Genomic DNA, 11,967 nt, shown 5'->3' on the forward strand with positions numbered 1-11,967 from the left:
GAGTTTACCGGAGTTTGCTCGCCTTACTAATGATTTTTTCTACACTCTTCTTTCTTTTATAAAGTGAAGGGTTGAATTCCGAATAGTTTTTGACCAATATTTTGAATACTTTCCCCGGGAAATTTACACCCCGACATATATTTAAGTGCATCAATAACATTCACTTAAAACTTGGTAATTCATGAATGTGTCGCAAGCTACGCTTCAAAAGGCCAATATGAACCAGAGCAATTAATAACGATTTGTGATTAAAACTGTGATTAATTTCACATAACGAAGTTCAAAAGATTTATATATAGGATTGTTTGTTAAGTAATATCAATATCATTATCTAGTCTTAGTGTATAACCCATTGGTTGTATACTTTAAGTCGTTTAGTGCATCTTTCAGGGCATTTAATCACAGAGAAATGTGGAAATACGTTGTACTTTTTCCAAACAAGAAGGTGGTTTTCCTGGGGAGAGAGCTACAGATGATCGGTCATGGTCAGTAATCGGTTCGTTTACCGAAATGATTACCGATCGTTCAGCTGTTGAGATTTCGGTAATGAGATTACCGAATTCGGTGATTTGATCTAAGTGTGTAAGAAAAAAATTGCAAAGCCTTTAATTGTGTACGGAGCAGTAAATCGCATCCGGATAATCATTTTAATCGAAAGAGCCGAAAGTGCGAATGAAATAGTGTCCAAATTCCATACAAATGGCAACACTGTTTTAACGTAACACGCAAGGGTGAAAAATTCACAATTGGGCTCATGGATGAAAAGAAGAACAACTAAAAGAAGCCAGTTGTCCGATCTTATCTTAGCTGTTGAATGCCTAAGCCAATAGTTATTAGGTATAGAAAGACCACATACCTACTACTCGCCAATGACGTGCTGTATGAGATTTGTTTAGTGCAGGCTCACAATGGGTCGCGACGTTCTCAATATAAATACGATAAATGATAATTTAAAAAAGTATTATTTTGAAATTGAAAATTTTGATCAAATTTGACATTATTCACGTAAGGGCTAATCATAATCATTAATTATAATCACTAATCATACTGAGTTTAATCATTAATCATATTCATTAATCATGTAAAATTGAAATTTAATCATTAATCATAATCATTAATCATACTTTAGCTTAATCATCAATCATGACACATGACTTCACAAAATTTGATAATTAATCATAATCATTAATCATGATACACTTGAATTTAATCATTAGTCAATTAATCAATCATTGCGACCCGTTAATCATTAACGCTCTGAATTAAATTGATATTTCAATTGAATGTTATTTTTCATGCAATTATAATCAAATCGTGTTTTTGTTAGCAAGTCGTGAAGTACAGACAGGCTGACACAGGTATTATTAGGTAGTATGATACAACATACATCACTCCACAGAAACCCGACGGGAAACTTGATAAGGCTCGCCGTTGAGACAATCGCTGGGTAAAATAATATAAAGAGCGGAGCGGCTGTAGTATAACTTGCATCTGCCTAGTGAATTTGGAACGTTTTTGTGATCTAAATTGCACTTTGGATGTTTGTTTAATAGGCCTCAACTCGGTTCCAATTGAATATAGAAATGAGGCCTTATTACACTGAAACAAGCGTTGCAGTAATGAGAACCATGAACGTGTTTTTAAATTTACTATTCCATCCACGATTGAGTTATCATGAACGCTTTTTATTTGCGTTTTGTCCCCTCTCAATCCAACCGTGTCGATAGCCGAGCGGCTAGCGTTCACGCTTGACAATCGCCAGATCCTCGGTTCGATTCTGGTCTGCTGCAAGTTTTTAACCATGATATAGTAATTTTTACTATACAAATGGTGCCATGGTAAAATTGAATGCACAAAATATTCTAAATAAATGCGAATTTAGTCTGCACAAATCAAGTGGCATTGTGTATTTAATTTAACCCTCTGATATAGTATTTTCAACCGCAACGCTGTTCTCAGTGTAGGAAAAGGCCGCATTTGCGATGAATATCCTAGTTAGTGGGAAATGAGATGGGGCCTTTTGGAAAAATGTTATTTTTTCAACTTCCATGCATATTTTTGAATGGCTAATGTATGTTTCAGTAAGAATAAACTGTTTTACACTAAAATCAGCAGAAACCCGATTTGTTTACATTTTGAACTTGATTTGCTCACAATGCAGCGAATACAACACCATGAAAGGAATCGTTGTTTTACGCCGAGCATCGCGCACACATTGATGCGGACAAGCTTTTCTTTTTCAGTACGACGGATTGAACTTTGTTTACATTCTCAATTCTACGCGGACGTTGAGGAAATTTCATAAAAATTCGTAAATTTTAAAAGTTTAACGGCGTTTGATTGGAATGAAATCCTTTAGTGAAGCAGTACGAAGGTTTTCCATAGTGAAAATAAGTGCCCGGCGAAGTAAGTCACACAGGTGGGCGGGAAGAAACTTGTATCATGAAGTGGTGTGACTGGTGTCGATCGCTAAGCATTTCTTCCAAATCGTGTTCATCCATGCGATTTCGGTGAAAAAGTGCGGATAATTGAACTGAAGTTATTTTTTCGAAATACAGTTTGGTGTACAAGTGTACGAACCATAACAGCTTTCACAAAGTTACACTAGGAAAATTAATCTATGTTACATGTATGTTGGAATATTCGAATATTCGCCGTAGAGGAACATTTTAAGTTTGATACGACGAATAATATCGCTTACGACGAAGTAGAACGTAACCCTATCATCTAGTTACCGTTTCAAATCAATTAAAAATAACAAAACAGAAAAGTTGCTTCAGTTAAACGTCATTTCTACGCGGTGCAAGTGATTTTGTTGATAGCGTCGACGAACGCACTCACAACGTTTGGTAGTAAAATTATACTGCTAATGTAGTGATTTTAACATAATTGTGCACGAAGTGATTGTTCAAGTGTTTAGCGACAAAGCATCACAAAAATATGGAGTAAATACGCGTTTGAAACAGTGAAAACGTCTTGAAAAAGAGACTGTCCGGAATTAGAGCCAAGTGTTTTGAACCCGGACACCAAAATCGAATAGGGTGATGTGCTAGTATCCATCGTATTAAGCATTGATCAGTGAGAACTGCAATTTTTCCAGTATTGCAGTGAGTGATGCTGATACAAACCGATGCCAAACAATTCTTTCTCAAAACGGCTTTAGCATTGTACAATAACATTTTGATAAATCTTGATCTCTTTTTGGAAATAATACAAAGAACATGCATCTTACCGTATTCTCAATCCGTCGTATCGTTTTCAACTCCGTCGCAATCAGCTTCCAGATTCGTCTCACAACTTACGGCTCACTTTGATGTATTGAGTGGCTAAAACACAATACATCAACGCAATAATAAAATGTTTTACTAGAATATATAGATCTACGGGCATCTCCCTCCATTCCTTCAGCATGATGGAATATACTAATTTCCTTTAAAATTAATTGTTTCTCATCAAAATTCAGCCCAATCATATGAACACAATTACTTTTGACCGTACAATTCTGGCATTTGCTCACAGTACAGCGAAAACAACACAATCAAAGGAACCGTATTTTTACGTCGAGCGTCGCGTACACATTGATGCGGACAAGCTTTTTATTTCTCAGTACGACGGATTGAACTTTGTTTACATTCTCAATTATTCGCGGCGGTTGAGGAAATGTCGTAAAATTTGGGGATTTATTGAAGTTTTACGGCGTGTGATTGGAATGAAATCCTTCAGTGAAGAAGTACGAAGGTTTTCCATAGTGAAAATAAGTGCCCGGCGATGTAAGTCACACAGGGGGGCGGGAAGAAACTTGTGTTGGAAAGTGGTGTGACTGATGTCGATCGCTAAGCATTTCTCTCAAATCGTGTTCGTCCATGCAATTTCGGTGAAAAAGTGTAAAGTGGATAATTGATCTGAAGTTATTTATCGAAATACAGTAGTTTCATTGCATTTTTGGTGTACAGGTGGACGAATCATAAAAGCTTTCACAAAATTACATGAGGAAAATGAATCTATGTTACATGTATGTTGGAATATTCGCCGTAGATGAACATTTTAAGTTTGATACGACGAATAATAGCGCTTACGACGAAGTAGAACGTAACCCTATCATCTAGTTACCGTTTCAAATCAATTAAAAATAACAAAACAGAAAAGTTGCTTCAGTTAAACGTCATTTCTACGCGGTGCAAGTGATTTTGTTGATAGCGTCGACGAACGCACTCACAACGTTTGGTAGTAAAATTATACTGCTAATGTAGTGATTTTAACATAATTGTGCACTAAGTGATTGTTCAAGTGTTTAGCGACACAGCATTACAAAAATATGGAGTAAATACGCGTTTGAAACAGTGAAAACGTCTTGAAAAAGAGGCTGTCCGGAATTAGAGCCAAGTGTTTTGAACCCGGACACGAACAGTCGTCTAAATCCAGGTAATCAAACCACACATCTGTTCAAATTTTAATATATTTAAACCATTCAAAAACATACGCATTGCTCCAGTTTTTAAGAGCGTGATATATTCATTTGATTTAAAAAGTTTTACATTTAGTGATTTATTAATAGTATGTTAATAAATAGCTGTCCGGATTTTGATTAAAAAAAGTCCGGATTTACAGACATGATTTGTGCTTTCCGGATTTAAGGACAAGACATGTTCTGTTGTTTTAATTATTTTTATGGTAAATTCTTCAATTTTATCGAAAAAATTGTTTTTTTTTTGCTTAGAGAAAACATGAAAGTATTCGTTGCATGAAAACACTTTGATCACTTTTGAAGAAAACCTATTCAAAACGAATTTTGAACATTCAGGGCAGCTTAAGTGTCCGGTTATTGATGTAGCACGATTAACTTCAGAGGAAGACTTTCTAAGCTTTAAAAGAAAATTTCTCAAGCTCCTAGGTATAAGAAAAGTACATGTCAATATTTTGAAGATCCATTTTTCATTATACTGAAGAAAAGCATTCGACCCACCCTGGGTAAAGCTCTCCAAGCTTGTAGGGAGATTTTCCGAGAGGGATTTTCTAATCTTCTAAGGATAAGCTGTTCAAGTTTCTTGAGCTATCCAAATGAGGAAGAAACCAAAGGCGAAGTTATGTGGCGTATCAAGCTTTTGAGGAGCAGTTTTTCTTGCTTCTAGAGCAATGTTTTAGAGCTCCTTCAAGATTCTAAAAAGAACCTTCCAAAATTCTATGGAAAAACTTTCTTGTTCATAAAAAACATCTTTAGTTTTGCTTGTGTTTTTTGGGTCTGATAAAAAGATTTGCAAACATCATTGCTGTGTTCTGAAGAGAACTTTCAAAGCTCAAAATACATATAAAGCTCCTGAAAGCAAGCTTTTCAAATTTCCAGTTTTGGAGAAAAAAGCTTTTCAAGCTTCTGAGAATATAACTTTTTTTGTTTCAGAAAACATCTTCCTAGGCTCGGAGAAGCTTTTGAAGCATCTGAGTTAAGTTTGATAACCCCAGAGGAATATCTTCTAAGCTTTGAAGAACTGTCCCTAAGTATCAGAAAATGCTTATCAACCTACTGCAGAACTTCTGGGGATAGTTTTTCATGAATTCTAACGATTATCTTACAAGTTTATGGAATGAAGTTCTATCAGCTTTTGATTAAGGTTCCAAACTTATGTTAAGAAAAGAGTTGAGCAAAAAATGTATTATTATTTCACCGTCTTCAGTTGAACTTACAGACTATCTTTAACTTATTTGTCTCACATCAAGATTCAACATAACATAAATGAGCATAATATCAAATCGTTTAGCTGAACAAACTAACAATCAAGCTCACATTGGAATTTCGAAACATTACAAAAATATACTACTCAGGTAACCATATATAACTTTAATTCGCCCTAACTGTGTGCTGATATAGTGCTGTTATACAGCAGATATGTTTTATATTGACCGTACAATAGCCCTGTAAGAACAAAAAGGCGAATTAACGGGCTAGTGATTATTAGGGTAAGAAAAACGAAACTAATAAACTTTTAAACACATAAAACAATCATCGGAAAAAATATTCATACAAAGTACAAGATGACAGTTATCTACACTGCTGCGTTATTCATTGCTGAAGGCCTTTGAGTGAATGCTGTTCAAGCTTCAGAAGAATGTTACCATGCTTCGAATTTTCTAGAATAAATCTTATTATGGACCCTTTGCGTATTATGTACTCTCTTCAGAAAAACTAAAAATTACTTATTTTGTTTTTGGGTACTCCAACAAACTGCGGCTCCATACAGCTTGAACAGGATTCCAGAAACCGATCGTCTGTCATTGAAATAAGTCGCCCAGTTCACGGTTGGACACTGCTGACCGTTCGTATACCAATACATAATTGGCTGTCCCTTGCAGATACCGCAAAATCCTCTTGGCGTGCGTCCAGTAATCTTCAGTTAGATTAGTCTGAAACAGGCTGAAGTAATTCACCGACTCATTCAAATCCGGTCTGCATGTAATAATCAAATAGGTGAGGCACCCAACGATAGGGCTTTTCCAGCTTCTCCCTCATCTTTCTACTACTCTACTACTTTCTACTATCAAGGGATATGATAAGGAGATCATCCACGTACAGCAGCAGGAACACCTTTACGCCACCATGCTCACGCACGTACAGGCAACTGTCGCATTCGCATAGTTGAAAATCGATCTGGGACACGAACTCGTGAAATCGGTCCGTAGACCTTAGATGGATTTGTTCAGCTTGCAAACTCGATTCCCTTCCTCAAATCCTCGAGGTTGGCGTAGGAAGATTTCTTCGGAGAGATTGCCGTTGAGAAACGCCGCCCGAACATCCATCTGACGGACCAACAGATTCTCCTGGTTGACCAATGCCAGCATCATCCGAATCGTTGACTTTTTGTCCACCGGCGCATAGGTATCAGTGTATTCATACCCATATCACTACAAGAATCCTTTAGCAACTAGTCCTGCTGTGTAGCTCGGTACACCAGCTCCCAGGTGTTGTTTGCAGCTCTTCTTCGAAGGGTTCTCGCCACCGCGACCAGTCCTCCCTCAGTATCATTCCTTCAACGGTATGCGGCAGGTTTCTCACGAAACTTTCAGCGTTCAGCGCATACGCCAAACAGGAATAATCCTCCAACCTCCGGATACGTGTACTTCTAATCGTATTAACTTCTGCTTCTTCCTCATCTTCCAGTGAAACAAAACTATCATTGTAATCGTCTTGGTTGTGGATCGCTTGACCAACTTGGGCATCGCTCTCCGAATCTGACTTCTACCGACGATTCCGACGATGTCTCTTTACACGCGTTGCGGGCTCCTCTGGTAACTCTTTGGTTGAAGCATTGAACATCTTCCTATACGAGCTTTCCAACCGCTTTAGGTTTCTGCTCATTCTAAACGTGTTGACTAGATTGGTTCTTTTGAGGGACAGATCGGAACTTGGTAGTGGTCGAACACGGATTTACAAGAAAACTAATTTTATTTGGGAATGATCTTGACTGCACGATGTGCGGAGTCCAACTGATGCATCCTTGTTAATTTTCACGAACAGCTTGTGTACGTTGCTAGGGGTTCCTAACAACTTGGAGTGATATGGAAACTACTGCTGATTGCCTACTATTCCAACAGGTTCTCCTTACCTCAGTATGGATAGCGCCACGCCTGCCAGGAGCTTGCGTTTGCTGGCAATTACAGCAGCGTTTTTAGACATCATCCTTAAAAGCGCCGCTATGACCATAGATACACATTTACAGGAAAATTCGAAATGGCTAGCGAAGCTCAGCTAGTCATAGATCATTACCCTAAGATGCCTGATGGATCGCTTGGACTCTGTAGTACAATCATCGTCCTTTGAGATAATAACCAGTCCTCAAGAAGATTTAGGGAATCCTAAAAAAAAGGAGAAGGAAAAGAGCCACTACGTCGATGCGAGCAACTTCTAAATACCATCTCGTCATCTTCGATTTTTCCTGACTTCGTAGTTTCTGGGAGAACTTCTGGGTGTTTTTAATCGACCTAGTGGGTAAGGATTCGGCATACTCTGGAATTCCTAGACTAACCATTTCGCCAGTGTATAGGTGGGAGATTACTTATTTCGCTTTTGATGGCGCTACGTTCTTCATGACAAGACCTGCGCCATAATGTAACGCTAACAAACTCGGTCCATGGCTGCTTGTATCAAGTTTCTCGATCGTCCAACAATTCCAATATCCTGTTCCACTTGGTCAATCCACCAAGCTCGGTGTGCTTCTCTTTGTCTTGTATAAGCCGGTTTCGAAATGAACATCATTTTAGCGGGATTGTTGTCCGGCATACTCACAACGTGTCCCAGCCATCGTACCCTTCCAGCTATGGCGACATTCTGGATACTGGGTTCATCGCAGAGTTACGCAAGCTCGTAATTCATTCTTCTCTATACGCTGTTCTCACATTATCGCCAAAGATTGTCCTAAGCACACGTCGTTCACAAACTCCTGGTGCTTGCAGGTCCTCTTCGAGAATTGTCAAGATCTTATCAGCATCTTACACATGGTACACTTAGTTGTGGAGTCCTTAGTAAGCACGACTTTTGGCAATAATACGTCTTCGAATTTCCCTGCTGCAGTTGTTATCCGACCAATGATCCGAGATAGACAAATTCATCCAACTTGCAGCCAACAGATATTTCGTCTTCGACGTATTTACATTCAATCAAACCCGTTCTTCCTCATGTTTCAGCCTGGTACATTGCCCAGCAACCACCTGGAACATTTTTCCGAAAATGTTTACGTTGTCAGTGCAACAGTTGAACTGGTTGGATTTATTGAAGATCGTGCCCGTGTATCGAAGTCCGCTCATTTCATAACACCTTCTAGCGCAGAAGGCAGGAAAGACCATCGCCTTGTCGAAGTCTATTTTGTGTTCAAACGGGGCCGATAATGCACTTGATATATTTGCACAACACTGTACACTATCCATCGTTGCCTTGATCAGTCTAGCCAGTTCCCCGGGAAAACCGTTATCGTCCATCATTTTCCATAGCTCTTTGCGATCGATGATAACATAGGCCGCTGTGAAATCGATGAATACTGGGACTTGATATTCGCGACACCTTCGGAAGATCTGCCACAACATAAAGATTTGGTCTGTCGTCGATCGTTCGTCCACAAAACTGTCTTGATAACTTCCCACAAATCTGCTTGTCAGTGGCGATAGACGGCGGAAGTTGATCTGGTAAAGCACTTTATAGGCTGCGTTAAGAATAGTAATCGCTTGATAGTTCACACATTCTAACTTGTCACCCTTTTTGTATATTGGGTATATTACTCCCTCCTTCCACTCCTCCGGTAGCTGTTCTGTATCCCAGATCCTGGCTATCAATCGGTGCCGTAGCCAACCTGTCCGGACCCATTTTAATAAGTTCCGCTCCAATACCATCCTTTCCAGCTGCTTTGTTGTTCTTGAGCTGTTTGATAGCAGCATCAATTTCACCTATCATCCGCCGTACTGTTAAAGCCATTTCTCCTGCTGCCTTGGTCTTCCTCCTCTGCGACATTTGGGTGTTCATCGTAGTGCTGCTTCCACCTTTCAATCACCTCACGTTCGTCCGTCAAGATACCTCCATTCTTATTCCGGAACATTTCGGCTCGCGGCACAAATCCTTTGCGGGATGCAATGAGTTTCTTGTAGAACTTACGCGTTTCTTGAGAACGATACAGCTGCTCCATCTCTTCGCACTCTAACTCTTCCAGGCGGCGCTTTTTATCCCGGAATAGATGGGTTTGCTGTCTTCGCTTCTGTTTGTATCGTTCCAAATTTTGACGGGTACCTAGCTGCAGCATCATCGCCCGCACTGCATTCTTCTCGTCCAAAACCGTCTGACACTGCTCGTCAAACCAACCGTTCCTTCGATTTTCTTCCACGAACCCAATGGCACCTTTTGCTGCTTTGTTAATGACTGCTTTGACACTACGCCAGCAGTCCTCAAGAGGGGCTTCGATGAGCTCTCCCTCATCTGGTAACGCTGCTTCAAGGTTTAGCGCGTAATCAGTTGCGACTTCGGGTAGCTTGAGTCGTTCCAGATTGTACCGTGGCGGTCATCGGTACCGAATGTTGTTCACAACGGAGAGTCGTTGGCGCACTTTAACCGTCACTAGGTAGTGGTCCGAATCGATGTTTGCGCCGCGATAGGTTCTGACGTCGATTATGTCCGAGAAGTGTCTTCCATCAATCAAAACGTGGTCGATCTGCGATTCAGTCTGTTGGGGTGATCTCCAGGTGTACCGATACGGGTTACGGATCCGTCTGCCGAAGTGATTTCTCGCATCTATTTTCCTGGTTTGTGGATTTTCTGAAGTAATTTAATTCGTGGATGAAACGCCTCGTTCAAAAGAGCCTCGCTGATGAAGACAGCCTGAGGTCAAAATACGCGTATCTGTCAAAGGAAAGATGCGAGTTCTTTCTTATCTCAAAATCATACCCATTTAGGAGAAAATTGTGTTTGGCAAAGTTATCCATTCACACGGAAACTTCTTGGCAATTCTCTGCTTTGGCTTAACATTACATCCCAATTGAAAAAGCATGGTTTTCAACATAGGTTTGCTTTCATCAGTTCCTCCACTGATATTCATTCATTCTAGTTGTTTAGAAAGGTGACTTTTTCAATCTTCATCAATACAATCATTGTCAAAATGTGCGAAGTATCGGACTTCAGTGTCCTCCGAGATGCGAGCAACTTCCATATGCCTGGGATTCAGCTTCCTTAATGATTAAACTCTCAGAAATCTGCTGATGTATGTATCTCGGACGAATCTGGGAAACCATATCTGCTCCATTCTGTGTAATCTGAGATCTCTGAATCATGGCATATCGATGAATGTAAGTTCTGGATCTCTTGACTCTTTGAATGATTCCAAAATCCGTACTTTTCCATCTACAAAGAATCTAACGGTGACATGAAAATTCATGAATTGAGAAAAATCTTATGGTAATGAAACATCATACAATTTTAAATCGTAAATTTCATAGTGAAGTACATAAGGAATCTGTTGAGTTAAAGAACTACAAAACTCCTAACAGATATTTTAAGCCCTCATCATTATTATTGTAAAAGAAAACCCATAATTTTCAAAGATGGCTAACCCACACAAGCAAACCTCCCTTTGCAAGTGTGAGGAATGTGTATGAGAACACACAATGATTCGTTTCTTGTGGAGGGCCCAGCTGCAGCAAAATACTTACATGACCCCAGCAGATTCAGGAACCCCGAGCAGACATCGCACATCTTTCCGGCGAATCCGGGTTTCGCTCCGCAATAACCGTGTTCCTAGGAATCTCGCTCCTTCACTAAAAACGCCAAACAGGACGATGTTCACTTTCAACCACAAGAAAACCCGGCTTTGCAAAGAAAAACTTCTCTTTTCCCCAAAAATAAAGGGACACAACCACCAAAAACAGAGGAGCTGCACTAGTTGTCAAACAGGGGGTGGTAAAAGTAGTGTTCGCCTCCTCCTTCTTCTTTCTTCTGTTATGTTGTGCACCCGAATGCACACGCACACACCCACACAAGGCAGCGCGACACACGCACACTAAACCAACTCCCGCACCAGCACACTTTGATTGGGACCCCCTTCTACGCCGCCCCTCCCCCTTGCACCTATAAACCTAGAGCCGAGTGTTCTTTCTTTCTGTCTCTCGATCCGTGGCAAGAAAAAACTTCCAAGTTCTTTCTCTCGCGACGACGACGACGAAGAGCCTCTTTTTCCGGCCAAAAACGTACCCGTTCAACGGAACCGCAACCGGAAGCGAGCGGGCCAAACGGTGCCCTGCATTTTGCGACACGCGACGGCCGGTTTTTAGCACAGGAAATCGGTGAAAAACGCGATGGAAATTTTTCCTTCTCGAGGCCCTAATCTCTTTCACCTTCTAGTTTCTGCACCGCAACTAGGATTGTGTGTGGCTCTTCTCTCGTACTCGAGCGACTGCTTTTCGCGACGTATTCGCTTTTTGTGTGTGGACTGCTCCGATTTTCGT

The 11,967-nt window shown here is 40.2% G+C and overlaps 1 protein-coding gene across 1 annotated transcript in view; it reads right to left on the bottom strand.

The window, feature by feature from the left end:
• The window catches only part of LOC5575651 (ubiquitin carboxyl-terminal hydrolase 34), a 63,401-nt gene extending 51,434 nt beyond the window's left edge, over positions 1-11,967 (bottom strand). The window contains exon 1 of the mRNA XM_021838070.1: positions 11,176-11,967. Within this exon, the coding sequence (XP_021693762.1) occupies positions 11,176-11,218 (43 nt within the window). The 5' untranslated portion in view covers positions 11,219-11,967. The remainder of the gene's footprint in view (positions 1-11,175) is intronic.

Source organism: Aedes aegypti, chromosome 1, assembly GCF_002204515.2.
Source record: "Aedes aegypti strain LVP_AGWG chromosome 1, AaegL5.0 Primary Assembly, whole genome shotgun sequence".
Taxonomy (NCBI): Eukaryota; Metazoa; Arthropoda; class Insecta; order Diptera; family Culicidae; genus Aedes; species Aedes aegypti.